Genomic DNA, 26,228 nt, shown 5'->3' with positions numbered 1-26,228 from the left:
GCAGACATGAGGCACCACCTCTGTTTACCTAAACTGGTCTAGGGGACAAGAAAGACAGAGCATTCTACCTCAGGGTCAACAAGGCACCTTTCTTTTGCTAATTAGCTCCACTTTGGGCAACTTCACCCTCCAGTGGTCTGTAGCACTATTTACCTATTTATCTAATTTGGTCCTTCCTTCCTATGGAAGCAGCTTTCTGCTATAGTACTAAGTTGGGGGGCATTTCCACCCTGAATACCTAATCTTGTTTACCTCATCTGGGATGTTTTCATCCTGAGATTCCCTATTCCTATACCTTTGTTCTATACTGGGTCTTTTGCCCCACTTTACCTAATCTTATTTATCTACTCAAGTTTACCTAAACTTGGGTGTGTACATGCTATAGCTTTCTAATTCTTCATGCCATCAGTGCAGACTCAGAGAATTCCTAAGCTGATTCCTCACAGTTAATCACAAGGCATAAAAAACAACAACAGCTGAATGCCCTTGCCCCACATTGCCTGGCTCTTTGTCCCATAATATTTGCCCAAATAAATTATGTGCTGTCAAACATTCCAAGTTCCTTAACATTTAACAGTCAGATCTGCTGAGATTTCTCTGAGTCAGTTAGTCTGTGTTTAGTGGCTCCTGAATTTAATTCTGTACTTATATGTAAGAAATTAATAACAATCCGAGGACTGGTACAGTTTAAAAGGGTCTTTGTGTTCTTTTTAAACTATTAGACTTTTGTCCCAGCCTCCCATAAAGGAATCCTTCATGATATTCACAAAAAGTGTTTATCTTTTATAATTCTAATACATGTATAGTGTCTTTGGCACTGGAATGTCAGTTCCATGAGCTAGGGGAATTTTTACTGTTATGTTAACTGTTGTATCCCCAGCATGTAGAACATGCTGGTACATTCAACTAGTTGTTGAATGAATTTGAATGCATGCACCCTGAGCAGCAGCACAACCAGCACAAGGTCAGCAATGTTGGTGGCCATAACTTGGTTGTATTTTAGCAATGAACCATTAACTTTCTCGTGGATGTGTTGTAAATATATACATGGGAAGAAGGGAGGCTTTGGCACAGGGTGGCTTCATGTGGAGAAATCCAGAGTACAGAAACCAGAATCAGTCTTTGGCGCTTCTTTTGTAAAGTCATTTCTCATAATACTAAACAAGCATTCCTCTACTGCAGCAGTCGGTAGAGTTGAATGGTTGCTCTCTGTTGAGAGACTCATGGCTCTCCAGTTTACCCCAGAGGAACATGGCAGGCTTCTCTCATTTATTTTACTTGCCTGTCCCCTGTAACCTCTGAGTTTACAACTGCTGGTATAAAAACAAGATTATCCCAACTTATCTAAAAGCATCCGTTTTTCAAGTCAAATTCTTAACACACTAGAATGCATACCAAAACTTTTAGGCATAAAATATGGGGTTTTCAAAGTAAGGAAGCTCTTAGTAATGGATTTAATTTCTTTAATAGATACAAGGTTATTAAGATCTTGATTCTAGGGGCACGTGGGTGACTCAGTCAGTTAAGTGTCTGACTTAAGCTCAGGTCATGGTCTTGCAGTTCATGAGTTTGGACCCCACATCATGCTCTCTGCTGTCAGCACAGAACCTGCTTTAGATCCTCTGTCCTTCTCTCTCTCTCTCTCTGCCCCTCTCCCACTCACATACTCTCTCTCAGAAAATAAACTTTAAAATTAACATTTTGATCAAAGAGGTTTTTGCCTGCTTTCTGCTCGAGGATTTTGATGGCTTCCTGTCTTACATTAAGGTCTTTCATTCATTTTGAGTTTATTTTTTGTGTATGGTGTAAGAAAGTGGTCCAGGTTCATTTATATGCATGTCACTGTCCAGTTTTCCCAGCACCACTTGCTGAAGAGACTGTCCTTATTCCATTGGATACTCTTTCCTGCTTTGTCAAAGATTAGTTGGCCATATGTTTGTGGGTCCTTTTCTGGGTTCTCTATTCTGTTCCATTGATCTGAGTGTCTGTTTTTGTGCCAGTACCATACTATCTTGATGGTTACAGTTTTTAGTATAGCTTGAAGTCTGGGATTGTGATGCCTCTTGCTTTGGTTTTGTTTTTCAAGATTACTTTGACTATTCGGGGTCTTTTCTGGTTCCATACAAATTTGAGGATTATTTGTTCTAGCTCTGTGAAGAATACTGGTGTTATTTTGATAGGGATTGCATTGAATATGTAGATTGCTTTGGGTAGTATTGACATCTTAACAATATTTGTTCTTCCTATCCAGGAGCATGGAATCTTTTTCCATTTTTTTTTTTTTTTTGTGTCTTCTTCACTTTCTTTCATAAGCTTTCTATAGTTTTCAGCATATAGACTTTTTACCTCTTTGGTTAGATTTATTCTGGGGTACCTGGGTGGCTCTGTCCGTTAAGCTCCAACTTTGGCTCAGGTCATGATCTCATAGTTTGTGAGTTCGAGCCCCACATTGGGCTCTGTGCTGACAGCTCAGAGCCTGGAGCCTGCTTTGGATTCTGTGTCTCCTTCTCTCTCTGCCCCTCCCCAACTTGTGCTCTCTCTATGTCTCTCAAAAATTAAATAAGTGTAAAAAAAAATTTTTTTTAAAGATTTATTCCTTGGTATTATATGGTTTTTTGATCTTGGCCACAGCAACTTCTTACTCAGCACATCTCCAGAGGCAAGGGAGACAAAAGCAAAAATGAACTACTGGGACTTCATCAAAATAAAAAGCTTCTGGGGTGCCTGGGTGGCTCAGTTGGTTAAGCGTCCAACTTCAGCTCAGGTCATGATCTCACAGTCCATGAGTTTGAGCCCCGCATCGGGCTGTGTGCTGGCAGCTCAGAGCCTGGAGCCTGCTTCAGATTCTGTCTCTCCCTCTCTCTCTGCCCCTCCCCTGATCATGCTCTGTCTCTCTCTGTCTCAAAAATAAATGAAAACATTAGAAATAAATAAATAAAAATAAAAACCTTCTGCACAGCGAAGGAAACAATCAGTAATACTCAAAGACAACCGACAGAATGGGAGAAGATATTTGCAAATGACATACCAGATAAAGGGTTAGTATCCAAAATCTATAAAGAACTTCTCAAACTCAACACCCAAAAAACAAATAATCCAGTGAAGAAATGGGCAAAAGACATGAATAGACACTTTTCCAAAGAAGACATCCAGATGGCCAACCAACACATGAAAAAATGCTCAACATCACTCATCATCAGGGAAATACAAATCAAAACCACAATGAAATACCACCTTACACCTGTTAGAATGGCTAACATAACAGCTCAGGCAACAACAGATGTTGGCGAGGGTGTGGAGAAAGAGGATCTCTTTTGCATTATTGGTGGGAATGCAAACTGGTGCAGCCACTCTGGAGAACAGTATGAAGGTTCCTCAAAAAACTGAAAATAGAACTACCCTATGACCCAGCTGTTGCACTACTAGGCATTTATCCACAGGATACAGGTGTGCTGTTTCAAAGGGACACATGCAACCCCATGTTTATAGCAGCACTATCAACAATAACCAAAGTATGGAAAGAGCCCAAATGTCCATCAATGGATGAACGGATAAAGAAAATGTGGTATATATATACAATGGAGTATTATTTGGCAATCAAAAAGAATGAAATCTTGCCATTTTCAACTACGTGGATGGAACTGGAAGGTATTATGCTAAGTGAAATTAGTCAGAGAAAGACAAAAATCATATAGTTTCACTCATATGAAGACTTTAAGAGACAAAACAAATGAACATAAGGGAAGGGAAACAAAAGTAATTTAAAAACAGGGAGGGGGACAAAACAGAAGAGACTCATAAATATGGAGAACAAACAGAGGGTTACTGGAGGGGTTGTGGGAGGGGGGATGGGCTAAATGGGTAAGGGGCACTAAGGAATCTACTCCTGAAATCATTGTACTATATGCTAATTTGGATGTAAATTTAAAAAAAAGAAAATAAAAATTTAAAAAAAGATTTTGATTCTATGAGTTTTAGCAAGTTGCTTTTTTAGTAATTTGTTAATTTCATCCAAATTGTCATATTTATTGGCATAAAATTATTCATAATTTTCTCTTGTTGCTATTTTAATGTCTGTAAGAATTGCATTTGTGTGCACTTTTTCATTCCTAATATCGTTACTATGTTATTTTTCTTTTTTTCCCTGGGTAAGTCTTTCTAAGAGTTTATCAATCTGATACATCTTCTCAAAACCAGCTTTGGCTTTACTGATATTCTCAATTGCATATTTATTTTCCATTCCATGGATGCATGCTCTTATCTTTATTATTACCTTCTTCCTACTTTCCTTTGATTTGATTGGCTTTTCCTTTTTCAGCTTCTTGATGCAAATTTATGTTCTTACTTTTTGGCCTGCCTTCTTTTCTGATGTATGTATTTAAAAGTATATATTTTCCAGTAAGCATTCCTTTTAGGTACACCACACAAATTTTGACATGTTCTATTTTATTATCATTCTGTTGGAAATAGTTTGTACTTGTCTTTTTGATCCTTCTCTGACCTCTAGATTATATAGAAGTGTACTAGTTAGTTTCCAGATAGTTGGGGATGGTTTTCTCATTATCTTATTGTTAATGATTCCTAGCTTAATTCCACTGTGGTTAGAAAACATACTCTGTTTTAAACTTTTGAGATTTCTCGAGATTGATAAATGTTCCAAATGCAATGGAAAAGAATTAGAATTATATCATCATTGGATAAAGTGTTCTATCTATGTCAGTTAGGATATAAATTCTATTAGTCTATCATATTCTATCATTAATTTACAGAACTCTTTGAATTTCAACTTAAAATTCATTGGAAATAAGATTGAGGCAAATTTTTTCTATAGGCCATAAACTCTTATATATTTATGTATATGTATGTGTAGATATATATAATTTATTTTGAGAGAGAAAGAGAGTGCATGATCAGGGGAGGAACAGGGAACAGAGAGAGAGAGTGAGAGAGAGAGAGAGGAAGAGAGAATCCTAAGCAGGCTCCAAGCTGTCAATGTAGAGCCCAACATGGGGCTTGATCTCGCAAACTTTTCCAATTTTCCTGCTTCAAAGTATATTTTAGTTAGGTATTAGCAAAGAGTAACTATGTTGATATGTAATTGACATAGAATAAAATGCACACCTTTTTAGTGTAAAGTTTGAGTTTTAGAACATTTCCATCATCTAAGAAGTTTCCTTTTGTTTTCTCTTGGTCCCTATCCCCACTCTGAGCCCCAGGGAACCACTGATCTGCTGCCTTGCAGATTATATTTCTCTTTCCTAGAGTTTCATAGAAATGGAATAATGCAGGATGTGCCCTTTTTTATCTGATTTCTTTTTTTAAGTTTATTTATTTATTTTGAGAAAGAGAGAGTACAAGCAGTGGAGGGGCAGAGAGAGAGAGGGAGGCAGAATCCCAAGCTCCAGGCTGTCTACACAGAGCCAGATTTGGGGCTCAAACTCAAACCATGAAATCATGACCTAAGCCGAAGTCAGTCACTTAACCAACTGAGCCACCCCGGAGCCCCATAAACATTTTATGTTTTGAAACTGTTTCTCAATTTCCTTTGGCTTCAAACTTTATCTCATAAAAATTTAAATTTCAAATCTAAGTTGAGGAGCTGTTTTTCTCTTCTTGAAAACAGTTTTATCTCAATATCACATTATCAGGTTAATCTTTAACACAAAAATCTATAATTATTTAAGCAGTATCTTCTTCAAGTTGCAAAGGTAAGGTCTAAAACACTGAGTTCCGAGCAGCAAATGTTTTCCACCTTGATACACAAGCTTTTCCATCATTTTTCAAACTCCTACAAGAATATTACATACTCTGCTCCCTTTATATAAGCAGTGCATAACTAGTGATTACACTTGCTAATATTTTTCCATCTGTTGGGCAAGAACGTTTTCATAGCACTGCTTTTTTCATAGATCTGAATACTTACATATGCATATACATATATATTAATCTTATCTTTTCTCAAGTGAGATACACTCTTTTGTTCCGATCATATGGGACAAAGGTGGTAGGATCATGTTTGCACATATGTGGAAAAAGATTGCTGGAAGAATATACGCCAGATAATTATCAGTGCTGACCTTCAGAGAGTGAAAATGTGAAGACATATTTGAAGACATTTTTCTATTTATAAGAAATGTTTCTGTTCATAAGATTCTGCATTGCCTGTACTTTTACTCTGGACAGTTTTTGGAAATTAATTTTTAAAAAATGAAATCTTTTGGGGTGCCTGGGTGGCTCAGTCAGTTAAGTGTCCAACTGTGGCTCAGATCATGATCTCACAGTTTGTGAGTTTGAACCCTACATCGGGCTCCCCAGTGACAGTGCAGAGCCTGTTTGGGATTCTCTCTCTCTCTCCCTCTCTCTCTGCCCCTCCCCCATTTGTGCTCTCTCTGTCTCTGTCTCTCTTTCTCTGTCTCTGTCTCTCTCTGTCTCTGTCTCTCTCAAAATAAATAAATTAGCTTAAAAAATGAAATCTTTTTAAAAAACATGCTCATTATAGAAAGTTTGGGGGAAAATAAGAAAGTGTATTTATTTATTTTTTTTAAATTTTTTTTCAACATTTATTTTTTTTTGGGACAGAGAGAGACAGAGCATGAACGGGGGAGGGGCAGAGAGAGAGGGAGACACAGAATCGGAAACAGGCTCCAGGCTCTGAGCCATCAGTCCAGAGCCTGATGCGGGGCTCGAACTCACGGACCGCGAGATCGTGACCTGGCTGAAGTCGGACGCTTAACCGACTGCGCCACCCAGGCGCCCCAAGAAAGTGTATTTAAACAAGAAAATGAAAATTGGCAAAAAATATTAAAACCATGTATGTACATGTATGTCTTGTTCCCCATTGTATCCTTTGGTCTAAGAATAGTCCCTAACAAATAATGAGAATTTAGTAAATATATATTAATTGAACAAATGAAATGAGAACAAACTGAGGGTTGATGGGGGGTGGGAGGGAGAGGAGGGTGGGTGATGCGTATTGAGGAGGGCACCTTTTGGGATGAGCACTGGGTGTTGTATGGAAACCAGTCTGACAATAAATTTCATATATTGAAAAAAAATATATATATATATATATATTAATTGAACAAATGAATGGTTACTACTATATACATTTGGATTGTAATGTAAATATGGTTTTGCTCTTTTTAATTAATATTGTATTGTGAAATTATTATTCCAAAACAATTTCTGCAAGTTGTTTGATGGTTTTATCATAATCTATCATGTGGAAATAGCAATTTTGTAGACAGAATACAGTTGGATTCTTTTTTCATTTTTAATACATTCTGCCAGTTTATGTCTTTAGACTGGGGAGTTTAGTGCACATCCATTTAAAGTTATTGCTGATAAGGAAGAACTTACTATTGCTATATTGTTAATTGTTTTCTTGATGTCATAGCTTTTGGTTCCTCATTTCCTCCCTTACTTCCTTTCTTTGTCTTTAGTTAATTTTTTTGTAATATGCCTTCAGTCCCTTCTCATTTCCTTTTGTATATATACTGTAGATAATTTCTGTGCTTATTATGAGGAGTACATATAACATCCTAAAGTTATAACAATCTATTTTAAACTAGTAACAACTTTATTTGCATACAGAAATTCTAATTTTTTCCAGCTCCCTCTTACCTCCCCATGTTGTTTTATTGATATCACAAATTAGATATTTATATATTCTGTACTCATTAACATAGACTTATAATTATTTTTTATGCTTTTGTCTTTTAAATACTGTGAAAGAATAAAAAATGGAGTTTCAAAGCAAAATTATAATAATACTTGTTTTTATATTTGTCCATGTATTTTATCAAAGAACTTTATGTTTTTGTATTCAGGATACTCTGTAACATCCTTTTATTTCAAATTGGACTCCTTTTAGGCTTTTTTTTTAATTAAAAAATGTTTTAATGTTTTGTTGTTTTTTTTTTAATTTTTTTTCAACGTTTATTTATTTTTGGGACAGAGAGAGACAGAGCATGAACGGGGGAGGGGCAGAGAGAGAGGGAGACACAGAATCGGAAACAGGCTCCAGACTCTGAGCCATCAGCCCAGAGCCCGACGCGGGGCTCGAACTCACGGACCGCGAGATCGTGACCTGGCTGAAGTCGGACGCTTAACCGACTGCGCCACCCAGGCGCCCCTAATGTTTTATTTTTGAGAGAGAGAGAGAGACAGAGTACGAGCAGGGGAGGGGAAAAGTGAGAGGGAGACACAGAATCTGAAGTAGGCTCCAGGCTCTGAGCTGTCAGCACAGAGCCTAACTCAGGGCTCAAACTCATGGACCGTGACATCGTGACCTGAGCCAAAATTGTTTGCTTAACCAGTTGAGCCACCCAGGTGTCCCCTTTTAGTATTTCTTATAGACAAAGTTTGACCATAATGAACTCCCTCAATTTTTGTTTATCTGAGAATGACCTAATTTCTCCCTCATTTTTGAAGGATAGTTTTGCCAAATAGAGAATTTCTTCTTTTTTTAAATTAATTAATAATTTTTAAATTTACATTCAAGTTAGTTAGCAAATAGCGCAACGATTTCAGGAGTAGATTCCTTAATGCCCCTTACACATTTAGCCCATCCCCCCTCCCACAGCCCCTCCAGCAATTTTTTGTTTGTCTCTATATTTAAGAATCTCTTATGTTTTGCCCCCCCCCCCCCGTTTTTATATTATTTTTGCTTCCCTTTCTTTTCTTCATCTGTTTTAAATCTTAAATCATCATATGAGTGAAGTCATATGATATTTGTCTTTCTATGACTGGCTAACTTCACTTAGCATAATACTCTCTAGTTCTATCCATGTAATTGCAAATGGCAAGATTTCATTCTTTTTGATTGCCAAGTAATACTCCATTGTGTGTGTGTGTGTGTGTGTGTGTGTGTGTGTGTGTGTGTGTGTATACCACATCTTCTTTATCCATTCATCCATCAATGGACATTTGGGCTCTTTCCATACTTTGGCTATTGTTGATAGCACTACTGTAAACATTGGGGTGCATGTGCCCTTTCAAAACACCTATATCCCTTGGATAAATACCTAGTAGTGCAATGACTGGGTTGTAGGGTAGTTCTATTTTTAATTTTTTGAGGAACCTCCAGACTGTTTTCCAGAGTGGCTGCACCAGTTTGCATTCCCACCAGCAGTGCAAAAGAGATCCTCTTTCTCCACATCCTCACCAACATCTGTTGTTGCCTGAGTTGTTAATGTTAGCCCTTCTGACAGGTGTAAGGTGGTATCTCATTGTGGTTTTGATTTGTATTTCTCTGATGGTGAGTGATGTTGAGCATTTTTTCATGTGTTGGTTGGCCATCTGGATGTCTTCTTTGGAAAAGTGTCTATTCATGTCTTTTGCCCATTTCTTCACTGGATTATTTGTTTTTTGGGTGTTGAGTTTGAGAAGTTCTTTATAGATTTTGGATACTAACCCTTTATCTGATATGTCATTTGCAAATATCTTCTCCCATTCTGTCAGTTGCCTTTGAGTATTGCTGATTGTTTCCTTCACTGTGCAGAAGATTTTTATTTTCATGAGTTCCCAATAGTTCATTTTTGTTTTGTTTCCCTTGCCTCCGGAGACATGTTGAGTAAGAAGTTGCTGCGACTGAGGTCAAAAAGGTTTTTGCCTGCTTTCTCCTTGAGGATTTTGATGGCTTCCTGTCTTATGTTTGGGTCTTTTATCCATTTTGAGTTTAGTTTTGTGTATGGTGTACAAAAGTGGTCCAGGTTCATTTTTTTGCATATCACTGTCCAGTTTTCCCAGCAACATTTGCTGAAGAGATTGTCTTTTTTCCCTTGGATATACTTTCCTGCTTTGTCAAAGATTAGTTGGCCATATGTTTGTGGGTCCATTTTTGGGTTTTCTATTGCATTCAATTGATCTGAGTGTCTGTTTTTGTGCCAGTACCATACTGTCTTGATGATTACAGATTTGTAATACATTTTCAAGTCTGGGATTGTGATACCTCCAGTTTTGGTTTTCTTTTTCAGGATTGCTTTGGCTATTTGGGGTCTTTCCTGGTTCCATACAAATTTTAGGATTTTTGTCCTAGCTCTCTGAAGAATGCTGGTGTTATTTTCATGGGGATTGCCAAATATAGAAGTTGTTGATTGACACCTTTTTACCCATCACGTCAAATATGTAATCCCACTTATTTGGTGGGTCTTCTGGCCTGCCACTAATAATCTTATTGAGGATTCCTTATGCATGATGAGTCACTTTTTTTTTTTGCTGCTTTCAGGATTCTGTCTTTGGCTTTTTCATTTGATTATGTGTCTCTGTATGGATCTCTCTGGGTTTTCTTGGAATTGTTTGAACCTCTTGTATTTGTACATCCATATAATGAATGAATGAATGAATGAATGAATGAACACTACTATATAAATTTGCATTTAATACAAATAAGGTTTTGCTTTTTTTCAGCCATTCTTTCTTCAAATAAGCTGATGGCTCCTTTTGTCTCTTCTTCTAGGACTCCCATAATGTGTATGTTGGTCTGCTTGTTTGTATACTATGTGCTTTGGGCTCTGTTTACTTTTCTTTATTGTTTTTTTTTTTCTCTTTGCTTCTCTGACTCCATAATTTAAAATGACTTGTGTTCACGTTTACTGACTCTTTCTTCTTCCTGCTTGGATCTGCTGTTGAATCCTTCTCGTAAAGTTTTCAATTCAGTTATTGTATTTTTCAGATCCGCAGTTTCTGTTTGGTTCTCTTTTATAATTTCTAACTCTTTCTTGGTATTCTCATTGTGTTCATATATTGCTTTTCTGATTTGCTTTGGTTCTTTGTCTGTTTTCCTTCAGCACTTTCAGGATAGTTAAGACGATCATTTTAAAGTGTCTGTCTAATAACTGAAACCTGTGTCCCTTTAGGGTAAGTTTCTGGAAATTTGTTTTGTTCCTTTGAATGGGCAACATGACCTTGTGATCTGTTGTTGAAAACTGGACATTTTAAAAAGTAGCCACCTCTGTCTGTCTTTGCAGCCTAACTTCATGCAGAGAAAGCCCTCCAGTAATCTGACCAGTATGAAAACTTAAGGTCTTCTTAGATCTTCAGGTCTTGGGCATGTGTCTTTCCTAGGCCTGTGCATGTGTGTTTTTTTCTCAAATTTCCCAGACATGATACTGCTTTTATATGTTTTAATTGCATTAAAAGTCTCATATCTGCTTCTTCTTGGGGCTCAAATGTTTTATTGTCCTCCTCTGCCTGTAGTCTCCCTCCAAGGTGGCCACAGTTCTACAGTTTCCACTCAGTGTGGCATCTGCCACTGCTTTCACCCACCTCCACTCTGATATTCAAACTATGTCACAATTCCTATCTGAGCTCTGATTCAGATGAGGCAGAAACCAGTCTCTCAGGCAGCCTCCACACAGGGAAGAATACTGAAACAAATTCCAAGGCAGGGGCTGCAAATTGGGTGGCTTCCTCCTGACCATACTGTACAACACAAGAGAGGGGATGGGACAAGGGTAAGCAGCAGAAAACAACCTAGAATTTCTTACCATTTAGAGTAGGGATTTTTTATTGTTTGGGAATTAATTTGCTGCAGATCCTTGACTATTTCTAGAGTTTCTACACAGCTATTGTAGTCTGTTGTTTACTTGACATTTCTGTGAGGAAACAAGGGCTACCTTGGAGCTCCCAGGTCTGCCTTCTTGCTTATTTCACCTCCAGAGGTACGTTAATTTTAAAAATAAATTCCCCCAAATATTCAGGAATTAAATTAGTCTCTTCTTTTGTTGTAATAATGGTAATAATGATAGTAATTTATTTTAATGTTTGTTTTTGAGAGAGAGAGAGACAGAGAGAGAGAGAGAGAGAGAGTACATGTTGGGGAGGAGCAGAGAGAGAGGGAGACAGAGCATCCGAAGCAGCCAGTTGTGCGCTGATAGCAGTGAGCCTAATGCGGGGTTCCAACTCATGAACCATGAGATCATGACCTGAGCTGAAGTCGGGCGCTCAACTGACTGAGCCACCCAAGTGCTCCAATAATGATAATAATTTCATTGAGTACCTACTATGTTCCCAGGCACTATCATATACATTTCACCTCTTTAAATAACTAATTTAAACTTTACTACTTTCTAGGTAGTATTGTACCCATTTCATAGATGATAAAACTGAAGCACACAGGAAGCATACCGTCTATGTGGAACTAAGACACATGGGGAATGCAATTTTAAGGTTTAAATAGGTAACGTGGAACTATCCCTGGTTTTATGTGACTTGAGAGGAGGTAGTTACAGTAGACCAGAAGAAGTTGGCTGGATCATACCCTACCCACTTCTCTTCATTCTATAAATGCTTTAAAATTGGATCTCAGTTCTTGAGCTACATTTTCATGTAGCTAAGGTAGTGGGTTGGCCAAATAAGTGCCCTTTTCCTTTAACATAGGAAATAACACATGATGTATGATCTTGACCAGGAGGGCAAGAGAGGTCCAAACCCAGCCCTGTGGTGGGTGAATAATCAAGGTGATGAAGTGAAGTGGAGTTTCAGAGAGATGACAGACTTATCCCGCCGTGCAGCCAACGTCTTCACCCAGACCTGCGGCCTGCAGCAGGGAGACCGTCTAGCCTTGATCCTGCCTCGAGTGCCCGAGTGGTGGCTGGGGGTCATAGGCTGCATCCGAGCAGGTCAGTGACCCAAAGAGACCCCAACAGACTTTAGGTCTAGCCTGGAGCCAATGGGTCCTGAAATATTAACATTTCCCTGCCCTTTTTTCTTATTCTTCCTAGTCTTTTTCTTTCTCAAACTCCTTCAAATATTCGTTTGCTACTTCTCACTGTCTTCCTCAACTTATACACCCTCAAACACAATGTCATCACTCTCTAATTCATACACAGACACAGACACATAAACACACACACACACACACACACACACACACACACACACTTTCTCTTGCACAGTTTCATTTTTTTTTTAGAAAAAACATCAATTGTTAACATTTTGCTCCCCTCCCACACTGAGACATTTAAGTATCAGTTGCAGACACTGTGGCATCCATAAATACCAGATAAACACCCATAAACACTGGAGCATGCATCTACTATGATCCATGACATTCTCCTCACATAACCACAACAGAGTTATCACACAAGAAGTATAACTTTGATATAATATATATCCGTGGCCAGAATTCTTTAATTGTCCCAACAGTGTATTTTATACCCATTTTTTGTTTGTTTAAATCCAAAATCTGATAGAAGGTCATGCATTGCATTACATTGTAAGGTTTCCTCAATCTCCGTTAATCTAAACTTTTCTGCATGACAACATCTTGGAAATGTCTAAGCCAGTTGTTTTTCAGAAGGTCCCACAAAATTTGTATTTCTGACTCTTTTTTCAAGATTACATTCAGATAAACATTTTTAGTAGGAGTAGTAAAAAGACAACATGCTTATCTCAATGCTTTACATCAGGAGATACATGAAGTCGGTTTGTCCTATCATCGATGATATTATTTACAAACACTTTTGTAAGGCACAATTTCCCTTTGTAATTATTAAGTAATCTGTACTGTAATACTTTTGAGACTGTGTGAATATCCTGTTCCCCAACTGTCTTTCACCCTATTACATGAGAATCCATTGATGATTCTTGATTGAATTTAATATTATTATGGTGGTTTTATATGAGAATTTTCTAATTGTGTTATTCCCTCCACATTTATTCTGTGGAGATTTCCCTTCCCCCTTTTAATTGCATATTTATGTATCTATATAATGTAGAATTGGTGTGGGACTCCAGACTTTTTTTTTAATTGCTTTAAAATGCATGGTCATATATTTCCTCACAAATAAAATCCTACATTAATCCATCAAGGTCATGTGGAATCAAGAATTAACAGCAACAGCAGAGAGAGTACAGAGAAGCCATGTCATCTGTAGAGCTGAGAGATGGCACATGGGAAATCCAAGACAAGAGCTGAGTGCTCTGGGATAGAATAAAAGAAGAATAGAAGCAAAGGAAGGAAAGTCCAAGAATGGGCATAAGACATGCAAAAACTTAGAGTCAGGAGAAGTCTGTGTGAAGAATAGCCATCTTGAAATAGGGAATAGATTTGTAAGAGGAAAAGGTGGAGGGTGGGCAGTGCCTTCACTGTTGGGTGTTCAGAGTATGGTGCTTTCCTGGAGAGAGGGCACAGGTGCTGGTGAAGAGAAGAAAAGCAGAGGGGGAAGTCAGTGTTCTGTGGAACCTGAACAGGTAATAAAATGGAAGGTAGGTAGTAGCAAGATTCAGGATGAGCCATCTGGTGGAGAGATTAGAACCCAGTAGAGGCACACAAAGACCTGAACTAACTGTTGGTGATGGAAGATGGAAGGGAGTGTAGGAAAGTTAAAAGGATAATGTAGTTAAATTTGGGTATGAGGAATGAAGAAAAGAGAGGAGATTCAAGATGACACAAGAGACTGAAAGAGGAGGAAGTGAGAGGAGAAAAATGGAGGCAGGGATACAGCTAAACCTGGTGTCAAAGACACTGTACTACTTACGTCCATAGTCTGTAGTCCCAGTCCTAAAGTAGGATTCACCTGTCTACTGGCTTGATCCACCTAGAGTAGAAGAAGGTTAGGTCAGGCTTTTCAAATTTCAATATACATAGGAATCCCTTGGAGAGTTTCTTAAAGTGCAAATTCTGATTCAGTAGTTTGGGATGGGGCATGAGATTTTTGTGGTGCTGATGGTACTGGTCCATGGACCATACTTTGCACAGCAAGAAGCTAGCAGATTTCTATGCAGATAAGCCAGGCCTGAAACCCAAAAGTTCCTTTTTTCATCCCCAGGAATAATCTTCATACCAGGAACCACCCAGATGAAAGCCAAGGACATTCTCTACCGATTACAAGTGTCTAAAGCCCAGGGCATCATGACCACAGATACCCTTGCCCCAGAGGTGGATTCCCTAGTTTCTGAGTGTCCTGCTCTGAAAACAAAGCTCCTGGTGTCTGACCATAGCCGTCACGGGTGGCTGGGCTTCCGATCGCTGATTAAGTAAGTTTCAGATCTGATGAATGTGTTTTCTAAGGAGGGGCAAGAGAAGACCATTCACTCCGAAGTGCTGGTAGACAAACATTCAGTGGGAGAAGGTCACCTGGACTGATGCCAGAGGACTTCTCTTCCCAGCTGTGCCCCCGATTTGTTTTGTGACCCTGGGCTTGTTCCTTCCCCTCTCTTGGATGCAATTGCTTTATTTGTAAGAGTATTGAACTTCTATGCCTCTGTCACTACAGTCTAAACACTTTAGTGCAAATGAGATGAGTCAGAGGGTTATTGTGTTGAATCTTCCTTGTAGGTAGGGAATCTGAAATATTATTTTTATATAACAAACAAATATATGAAGAGGTTGAATGAACGTATAAGATGAATTTTTAAGGGAAACTTGAGACTGCAAGAAAAATTGAGGCTGTGGCTGGTAGTCAGCTGGGGGAACAAATAATTTCCATCTCTTAGGTGCTGCGTAGCTTTAAGGACACCTCCCAGGGAAAGTTAGGGAAGTGTTGGAAGTAAGAAAGACCCCTTCCACCAACAACTCTGACTCTGTAAACCTTTAGACATTTTTTCTATCACCCGAAAACCATGCTGTGTTTGTTTTCTTAAAGTAACCCCTCTATTTTTAAAGTTCTTTACTTCAGCCTCAAAAAGCAAATATTAGGGTGAAGTCATATCTTACACTGGATTTTAAAGTCAGAGAACTAAAAGAAAATGGCTTAAATAAAGATTATTCTTGGGGTGCCTGGGTGACCCAGACAGTTGAGCATCTAACTCTTGATATCAGTTCAGGTCATGATCCCAGGGTTGTGGTACTGAGCATTGGGCTCTGTGCTGATCGTGAAGCCTGCTTAAGATTCTCTGTTTCTCTGTCTCTCTCTCTCTTTAAAATAAAAAAATTTAAAAAAGGATATTCTTTAGATTCCCTTAAATTGCCAAAAGTCAATATGGTACCATTTCTCAGCAAGAGTTGGTGTTACTGGCAGCCTTGGGATCATTTGCAGTTACTATGATTGAACACCATAGGGAATTGGCATTTATAAGCATAGACCCAAAGGAGAAACTGTCAATTCTGAAGCCCCCAAGAATCAAGGCACACCGGGGGGACTCCAGGCTTACCTACCATCTCAAGTTTACACCAGGACAGATGTGCATTTATGTTTCTTTTACTCTCCTTCATTTTCTTTTCCCTGCCCCTCATAGCCAAGGTTATGGGGTTAAATTCCTATAAAGCTACTTCATATAAAAAAACAAAACAAAACAAAACAAAACAAGCTTACCAGTGTGGTTAAGAGCACAGTCTGTGGATCAGACTGAATTTGAATCCTGGCTGTGCCACATACTGGCCAAATGTCTTCAGGCAAGTAATGTAACCTTTCTGAGCCTCAGTTTCCTCCTCCACAAAATGGGCACAATAAAAGCAGTACTTCTCTTTTAGGGTTGGTCTGAAGATTGAATGAGTTCTTATTTGTAAGTCACTTAGAGCAGTGCCTGAAAGATAGTAAGTGCTATTTCAATGTTTGTTACGTTAAAAATATTCCACTATATTTCCCCCCTTTTGTAAATGAATAAATGTCAGTCTACTTATCCAAGTTACTCACAAATTCCGTTTGATTCCTAATACAAGGAGAACTGGTTTTTCCTCCAGTGTTATAAACCTCCATTTTTCTGACTCCAAGCCCCTTATATTGGATCCCCAGGGATCCCAAAGCAGGAAACGTGACTTCTCCCCTTTTGTACTGAATCCCTTTGCAGATCAGCATCCCCAGATCACACCTGTATTAAGTCAAAGACGCTGGACCCAATGGTCATCTTCTTCACCAGTGGGACAACAGGCCTTCCCAAGATGGCGAAACACAGTCATGGACTTGCCTTGCGATCCTCTTTGCCTTCATGGTAGGAAAGAAGGCATTGACTTAGATGCTGGGCCACAGATCTGGGGTGGTATGTGTATGTGTTCATGTGTGCGTGTGAGCACACGTGTGTTGGGAAAAGAGCTCTAAGTAGAATTGACTCCATCCTGTTTCTTCCCTCTGGGCTCTTTGGTTCAGACTCCTGAGAGTCTTGAGATGTAGACACTTGGAATGCTAACGGTTTGCTGACAGAGGCCTCTGATGAAAGAGGAGGCACATTTAGGTCCTGCCTGAGCACCTTAACAAGAGGTGTGTAGGAAATGTGTGCCCGCATTCAGCAAACCACACAAATGACAAGCCATTGTGTGCCTCTCAATTGACTCAGGGTTTGGTGGTAAAAGACACAATGTTTGAACAATGCCACCTGAAGTGGCAGGTCCTTTCCTCTTCCCAGTTATGAACACATGAAACTTAGAGTTACCCAGTCGTGAGCTCTCAGGAAAAAGAATACCTGGGACCAAGCCACAACATGCCACTCCCCCTGACCTAGAACAAACAGTCATAGAGGCTGAAGCTGTAGCCTTGGGTTAATCCCTTAATCAACGTTTAACTGAGCCTCTTCTCCCATCTGTCCCTACCTCAGATAGTAATATTCACACCAGATCAAGTTCTATATATTTTCTAACTTATTAACCAGACCAGAGGGCAGGCAAGGCTTTTTGTGGACAGTGGCTATCTGTACAGATGCAGCAGTTTGCAATGGTAGCAATTGAGTAGCGAAACCCTGGAGGAATAGGGGTGGAAAGAAGGCAGAGGCTTTCTGTGCAGTCTGAATAACAAGAGCACAGGCACAAAGATATTAAAAGTAGCATTATAGAACTACAGACACTTGAGGATAGCTGGTGCTCAGGGTGTGGGGTAAGAGACATATGGGAGGAGTTGGGAACCAGTGAGCAGGGCTCAGGATCTTGTGGGCCTTGGTGTAGAGTTTAGAGTTTTTTAGGCAGATGATGGAGAGGTATTGGAGTAATGGGATGTATTTTAGCAAGGGAAAGACCTGATCAGATTTGTGTTTTGAAAAGATCACTGTGGCTGCAAGATGAAGGGAAGCAGAAGGGGTTAGGATCTGCTGGGTTTGAGGTGCCTGAGGGACACTGCAGAAGAGATGAGATGTTCAGTGGGTAGTTGGGTCTGAAACTGAGAAGACAGGTCTTCCCAGCTAGTAGTATTCTGTGGGTGAGCCACAATCCTAAGAGGGCTGGGATAAGGGAGGGTGGATTGTTTATTAAAGTTAATAGTAAATAGTAAGTAAAGCTCCTGTTAATAGTAAAGCTCCTCAAAGCCATAGTTTAGTAAATAGTAAACTATTACTAATAGTAAATAGTTAGTAAAGCTCCCATAGCTATGGGAAGATTGTGTTTTCTCAAGGAATTATGCACACAGACATCCCTCAGAAGCACTAAGATAGGATAGAGAAATGAGAAACCTTTCCCACCCCGCTTTCTAATTATTGCCTATTGGATAATTGTTTCCAGTCCTTTGCCAAGATGGGGTATTAATTAGGGGTCTTTCTCTCTCTTTCTTTATTTCTATCTCTCTCTCCCTCTCTCTCTTTCTCCATCATAAATGACAGAAAGCCCAATCTCAAACTTTTAAGCCTAAAAGTGAATAAAGGAATTTATTGGATCATGAGGCAGGGCACTCCTGCCATGTTTGGCACTGAAGCCATGTTTGGCTTCAGACATAACTAGAGTCTTTGGATCAGGTTTTTATCTCTCCTCTGATGTGTTTTGTTGCTCTACTAAGAAAGGCTTATCCCTTGTTATGCCCAAATGGCTGCCAGCATTACCTAGGACTATATAAGTAACAGAGTCAATTCCCAGCCTTAAGGATCATTATAACTAAACCCATTGAAATCACACATGACCAGAAAATAGGATTTGGCATGCTTTAGGGACCTGGGGTGGGAGTGTGTCTGGAGCCCACTCAAACCACATGCACTGAGAATGAGAGGTGGGTCACCCCTGAAAATCAGAGTCCCCAGCCCTTGATCACATTCTCATGATCACCTTGCTGAAGTCACTGTATTTTGGAGTTAGCAGGAAATTTCTACAACTGAAGACATCTGATGTCTTGTGGTGCATTTCGGACCCAGGCTGGATTCTGGCTGTCTTGGGGTGCCTGTTTGAACCATGGACATCAGGGTCTACACTCTTCATCCATCATCTGCCCCAGTTTGACCCCAAGGTCATTCAACAGGTAAGAAGACAAACCTTCCACTATCAACAAACTCCTAGAAGAAACTCATGTTTCAAACTGAAAAGCTGGCCTGCTGACAAATATCTTATTTAGCAAAAAGTCTCATTAGCATAATATAACCCTGGTTCTGGGTTTCTCGAAGTGCAGAACACTGAATTAGTTACTGTATAAGAATAACACTACATGAAACCTTGAAGAAAATACATATTCCAAGCCCTTCCCCAGGCCTATGGATCAGATTTTGTGGGCTTGGAACCCTGAATAAACATTTTAAGAGATTAAACCAACCAGAGAAAGCTCATGTCTCCTGGATCCTGGACCCTGTATCTGCCAGACCAGATAGCTGGTGTGTGTGTGTGTGTGTGTGTGTGTGTGTGTGTGTGTGTGTGTGTTTTGTTGTTGTTATTGCTGTTGCTCAATTTAATGAAGTGTTTAAAAACAGAGCCCCTAGAAAATGACAAATCTGGCTTCTCATGCCACATTTGACATTTATTTGTGGTTTACTTGGTACTGTGAGCCTCAGTTTCCTCATCTGTAAAATGGGAGTTTTAATAATTCCTATGTCACAAAATTGTTGAAATATAAATGAGATGGTACAGGAGAAGTGGGTGAAGTGCTTAGCCCTGAGTTGGCACACAGAGGCACCCGGCATGCAGTGATGGTTGCTGTTCCTGTTAGGTGTATCTCACAGTAATAAGTCACCCATGTGAACCCTCTTGTTGTACTTCCATTCACCTGAAAATGTGTTTTCCATCTCAGAGGTAGACCTGCCCCTCCACCTCTCAAAGTTCAGTCCCCTCCCCACAGCCCCTGCAGATCTTGTTCTTTTCTCTGTCCTTCTGTTAGGAGCCCTTCTCATTAATCTTGCATCCATTAAACCTTTTCTCCTGTATTTTCAACCCCTCACTTCCCCGTCTCCATTAATCTATCATCCATTAACTCTTTTCTCCCGTGTTTTCAACCTCTTCGTCTTCATGAACTGTACTCCCCCTTAGTCCATAAACATATTCAAAGTTCCTCATCCTGAAAAATACCTTCCCTTTACCTGGCTACGCACTGGACCAACCCAGTCTTTCCTCCCTTGGTATCAAATTTCTCCGTAGAACATTCTCCGCTTGCTCCAGCCACATCCTCTTCACCCACCTTACTCCTAAACACTGCAGCCCTACAAGCGTCTGTCCTCACCCTTCTTCTTCCTTCTAAAAAATCTCCTCTACTTCCATTTCACCAGCATGGGCATCCATTCAAGGGGCTTTCAAAACTGAACCTTGGGTCTAGTCTTCTCCCTCCATGCAAATTCCCCCTTGTTTTTCTACCCCAGGTCCATCTGATGATCCCTCCAGCACGTCAGACTACATTTCCCATTTCTCATTCCTCACCTCATGTCAATATCTGCCTCTCCATCATTGTTCACTGTTCACATCCAGCCAGTCCCTGAGGCTTAAAGCTGCACAAAGAACACCCAATCCACCTTTCCCCTCCCCTCCTCCACTAGTACATGGGTGTCTCCAAGGTCTCAGTGTGTTTTAAGCTTGAATTAGTTCAAATTATTAATTACACAAATTTACATACACACATACACACACACACACACACACACACACACACACGAAGACACAAACAGCAGCATTTGAAAGTTTAATTATTTTGATTTATTTTTCACTTGTGGGGTGCCTCGGTGGCCTAGTCAGTTAAGTGTCCTACTCTTGATTTCAGCTCAGGTCTTGATGTCAGAGTTGTGAGTTCAAGCCCCACATTGGGCTCCATGCTGGGAGTGAAACCTACTTAAAAAAATGAGCAGGACATGAGCAGACATTTCTCTAAAGAAGACATCCAGATGGCCAACAGACACATGAAAAGATGCTCACCATCACTCCTTGTCAGGGAAATATAAATCAAAACCACAAGGAGATATAACCCCACACCTGTCAGAATGGCTAAAATCAAAAAGACAACAAACAACAGGTGTTGGTGAGGATGTGGAAAAAAAGCAACCATCATGCACTGTTTGGTAGGAGTGCAAGCTGGTGTAGCCACTGTGGAAAACAGTATGGAGTTCCTCAAAAATTAAAAATAGAACTACCACATGACTCATTAATTGTACTAGTGAGTGTCTACTCAAATAACATGCAAACACTATTTCCAAAGGATATATGCACCCCCATATTTATTGCAGCATTATTTACAATAGCCACATTATGGAAGCAGATCAAGTGTTTATCCATAGATAAATGGATAAGGAAGATGTGGTATATGTATGTGTGTCTATATATATGGTGGAACATTACTCGGCCATAAAAAATAATGAAATCTTGCCATTTTCAACACCTTGGATGGATCTAGAGGGTATAATGCTAAATCAGTAAGAGAAAGACAAATACCATATGATTTTACTCATACAGAATTTAAGAAACAAAAGGAACAAAGAGAAAAAAGAGACCAAAAAACAGACTCTTAATTACATAGAATAAACTGATGGTTACCAGAGGGGAAGTGGGGGGGACGGGTGAAATAGGTGAAGGGGATTAAGAATATATTTCTCGTGATGAGCAATGAGTCATACATAGAATTGTTGAATCAGTATATTGTACATCTGAAACTAATATAACACTGTATGTTAATTATACTGGAAAGAAAGAGAGGGAGACAAGAAAGGAAGGAATGAATGAACAAAGGAAGGGAGGGAGGGAGGAAGGAAGGAAGGAAGGAAGGAAGGAAGGAAGGAAATTGATTGGACTCAGAAAGAGAGGGACTGGCGCCCCTAGGTGGCTCAGTTGGCTGAGTGACTGACTCTTGATGTTGGCTCAGGTCATGATCCCAGGGTTCTGGGATCGAGCTCTGTGTCAAGCTCCACATTGAGCAGAGAAGCTGCTTGAGATTCTCTCTCTCTGTGCCCATTCCTCTTCCCTATGGTTCTGCATGGAAGGTATATATATTCCCATTTTACAAACAAGGGAACAGAGTTGCAGAGGAATTAAGTAACAGGATTGAAGTCAGGCAGGCAGACCCCAAACCCACATTCTCTCCTCTTCAGTGTTCTTGCCCTCCCAGGGTATCTCCACCCTGATCCGAAACTGAAAGACTCCCACTTCTAGCAAAACAATGGTGAATACCAGACATTTTAGACTCTATCTGATCTCCAACTAAGGTCAATCATCCTCAGTTTACTTCCTGCCCTTCACCTGTCTAAATCTAACCTCAGTCTTCCTAAAGTTACTTCTTGTGCCTCTCCTGTCTAAATAAACCATCTTTTGACTATACCTAAGTGTTTCTTCAACCCTGGAGACTTTGCTCCTGTTACTCGTTCTACCTGCAAGAACCTCCTCCATTCCTCTGCCTATAGAGACCATATCCATTTGTTAAATACCGCAACTAAATGCCACCCGTTCCATGAGGTCCCTGGATCACCCAATCAGAAGGAGTATTTCCCTCTGCTAAGTTCTCCTTCCAGTATCTCTTATGACATCTACCAATTTCTGCCTTACCATTTGAGTCCTGTTTTATCTCCTCTATTATTAGTACAAACTCCCAGTTGGAATGTTATCTAACTCTTTTTTCATTCCCCCCAACAGTGCCTGATACATGCTATGCACAAAATTCATGCTCAATATAGGTATATTGAAAGAAGTAACAAATGACTACTGGGCTGTCCTACAGGGGAGATCCGAATTAAAATGTTAATAGCCGATATTTTAAATCCTTACTATAAGAATAAAATTCCTTCTCTCCTCACTTTCTAGACATTGTTCAAATACCCCATCACCCAGTGCTTTGCTGCGCCAGCTGTGTATCGAATGATTCTACAGCAGATTTCTACTAGGTATGGTAGAAGTGGTGGTGGCTGGCTGGTCATAACAATCTTTGGGTAAGAATTTAAGGAATCCAACCTACTGTGATCTGACTTTTTAACTGTGGTTCTTTGAGGGGTGTGCAGGTGTGTGTGTGGTAAGTTAAGTGTTGACTAATTATCATTAGTCACTCTAACTGATTCCTTAAAGCAGGACTAAGAGATCCAAATGAAATGCTAAGTGAGTCTTGCATTATTGTAGGTTTATTATTTTTTGAACATTTTTCTTATGAAAGGACAAACATACAGAAAAATACATAACACATAAACTTATAGATTAATGAATTGTTGAAAACAAAACACCTATGTCACCACTCACATGAGTCACAAAAATAGAATATTGCCCACACCCCAGAGATATCTTCATGACTCCCTATCTCCACTAAAGGAACTCATATCTTGACTTTTGTGGTGTTAATTTCCTTATTTTCCCTTACAGATAACCTCCTAAGGAAATAACCCTAAACAAATTATTATATTTTACTTTCCTTTGAACTTTATGCATGTAATCATACATTATTCTGGAATATCTGGCTTCTTTTTTCAACATTATGTTTTTAAGATGTGTGTATGTTGCTACACGTTGCTGTAGTTAATTTTCATTGCTGTATAATATCCCATTGTATTAAAACATTGCATATTTTTTTCAGTTCTACCATTAATGGACACTCAGGTAGTTTTTATTTTGGGGTTATTGATGATTAGTGCTGCATTTAATTATTGCACATGTACCCTGGTGCATATAAGCATGCATTTCTGTCACATTTTTCTGGAATAAGAATTGCTAGTTCACACTGACGCTACATTCTACAACCCAATTTTTCAAGATATTGAAACCATCTATGCTCCCACTAGCAGGGTAGGAGAATTCCCATTGTTCCATCACATTGGCATCATCTGTTATTGTCAGAGTTTTTCATTTTTGTCAATCTGATGGATGCATAGCTTTCTCTTCCTATAGTTTTCTTTTTGCATTTTCCCATGTTTGTGAGTTAATTTTAGCTGAACGGGAATCTGCTCTTTGAAACATATGGGCGTTTATGAATCTTTTAAAGACTCTGAAATTAAAATGGTTGCTCCAAAAATCAGAGTAACATGTTTTAAATATAGAATTAAAATATTAAGGTGTTTAATGACTACCCTTACAAAGCTGATTCTGAAACACAACTTGATTTTATTCATGAAGCCTCATGCTGGTTGGACTCCGTTTGTGTTTCAAAACTCATAATTAGCAACTTTTTGAAGTGTTCGTCAGATGATTATCTTTGTCCAAATCCAGTAAAATCCAACCATGTCATAACTAGTGACTGCATCACACTCTGCCCATTTTATCTATTTTGAATAAAGCTGAATAATGAAGAAAACACCTCAGTAAACCAGCCCTCCTGTCCATCACCCCTGACTCTAAAGACACCAGGACAGTGTGATGAGGATGGAAAGGTGGACAAGATGTCTGCTGCCTCTCTCATCCCCAAGAGCTGACCTGGTCCAGCCCCAGGCCAGCTGGTAATCAGATCTCAATCGCTTCTCCCATGTCTTTCAAGGAATGCATTATTATTTTATGTCTGTTTTTGTCTCATTTATGGAAAATTTGATGAGGAAAATGAAGAGGATTTATGTCACACAGTGTACCTACTACAAATGTTGACAGCCAGCTTTTCTGCTCTTCCTGAAATTCCTTCTCTCAGGGCTGTTACCTACAACCCTTCTCTCTCTTCCTACACTCATCCTGGTCTTCCTTGATGTCCTGAGCAATTCATTTCCACCCCTTAACTTGCATTTTCTGCTCAGAAGTACAAAAGCCCTTCAGTTCACATGACTCCACTCTTCATAGAAGGCAGTGCAGTTCTGTTATCGTCCTAACAAGCTTTTGGGGAGTCTTATCTTCCACCCATTATGGTTTCTAAAATATCCTTCTTAGCCACAGAGGATGTTAAGACAAGGCCTGAAAAATATGTCTTTGCCATCTTTCTACATCAACTTCCAAATTTGGTCCAAACTTTTGACCAAACCCATTAGCCTCACCACCACCACCCACCCCTTGCCAGAAGAGTTAATATGAACCACCAGGAAATGAGTGACTTTCCCTTGGCTTTGACCTCCAGTAAATTGCCCCAAAGACAAGTAAGAACATGAGGAAGCAGGAGGATAAATGATCCAGATGGCAAGGCTATGAGTGAGCTCTTAACACTCTGGGCCTGGGACAGAGCATCCAAGACATGACCGCAAGTTCTGTTGATACCTTGCCTTTCCCTTAGTCTCAGGTTCCCTGCCCTGGAGCACTGCATTACTGGTGGGGAGGCTCTGCTGCCAGAGGAGCAAGAGGAGTGGAGAAGACGGACAGGCGTTCTGCTCTACGAGGTCTATGGACAGTCAGAAACAGTAGGTAGACAGTCCTTTCTGGGCCAGTCAGGATGTGCTTAGCCATGGAGCCCAGCAGAGGAGCTGAATCATGTGTGTGCAGAGGCCCCACTCTGCTCACAGCATTGCCTGAAGATGATGGGGCTTCAGAGTTTTAGGCTAGTTTGCCCCAAATCAGTTTGCACAAAGATAATTCACAGCTAATCAATGTGTCAAGAGGCCAGTGTGCTGAAAACTATTGGGTGAGGACTTTGAAAGTGGTCTAAGGACATGATGCCACTGTCCCTGTGATCATTAAGCTCTATGGAGCTCATCAAGGGTGGAGGGATGGGAGGTTGTCTCCAGTAACAAGGAGGCCACCATCCACAAGTTCTGCCCACTTCACCATCCCTTCCTAGGGTAACAACCACAACAGCCAGGAGTTGGCCCCAGAAGTTCATTTCTGGGGGGTTAGGTGAACAGCACACAGGTTTGATTGTGGGACACTAGCTGGAGTGGAGGAGGGAGCAGAGACTTTCTGTATATACCAAACGCACGCGCGCACACACACACACACACACACACACACACACACAGTGTGATTCTCAAAGGCGTCGCTGAGCAGCCATGTGGTGGGGCATTCAGAGTATCTTGCATGTTGTAAACCGCAACAACTTTATCAATGATAGTGGGGGCAGGTATCCCTCGTCCTACACATTCTCAAGCCACTTCTATTGCTGGACAGAGCCACTTCCCCAACCTCCTTATTATCCCCAAGGCTGACAGAGGGATGGCTGCCATCTCAGGAGCTGCAGCAAAATGGCTATTTTAGCCTCAATTAATATACTTCACTGACTTTTTTTTTTGGAAAAAAATTCTTTTAAATAATCAGTTAATTGGTCTGCTTCAGGGTGAGATATATTAAGATTTCAAGTTTGTCCTTGTATGGT

At 39.9% G+C, this 26,228-nt stretch overlaps 1 protein-coding gene across 3 annotated transcripts in view; it reads left to right on the top strand.

Moving 5' to 3' along the window:
- The window catches only part of LOC123588722 (acyl-coenzyme A synthetase ACSM1, mitochondrial-like), a 46,139-nt gene that overhangs the window by 8,340 nt on the left and 11,571 nt on the right, over positions 1-26,228 (top strand). For all 3 annotated transcript variants that reach the window (XM_045459864.1, XM_045459863.1, XM_045459865.1), the window contains exons 3-8: positions 12,413-12,623; positions 14,775-14,982; positions 16,735-16,875; positions 18,932-19,091; positions 22,832-22,911; positions 25,197-25,320. In XM_045459864.1, the coding sequence (XP_045315820.1) occupies positions 12,413-12,623; positions 14,775-14,982; positions 16,735-16,875; positions 18,932-19,091; positions 22,832-22,911; positions 25,197-25,320 (924 nt within the window). The remainder of the gene's footprint in view (positions 1-12,412; positions 12,624-14,774; positions 14,983-16,734; positions 16,876-18,931; positions 19,092-22,831; positions 22,912-25,196; positions 25,321-26,228) is intronic.

This window comes from Leopardus geoffroyi, chromosome E3 (assembly GCF_018350155.1).
Source record: "Leopardus geoffroyi isolate Oge1 chromosome E3, O.geoffroyi_Oge1_pat1.0, whole genome shotgun sequence".
Taxonomy (NCBI): Eukaryota; Metazoa; Chordata; class Mammalia; order Carnivora; family Felidae; genus Leopardus; species Leopardus geoffroyi.
The sequence above is the reverse complement of the archived record's forward strand: the minus strand, read 5'-3'. Positions and strand labels throughout refer to the sequence as shown.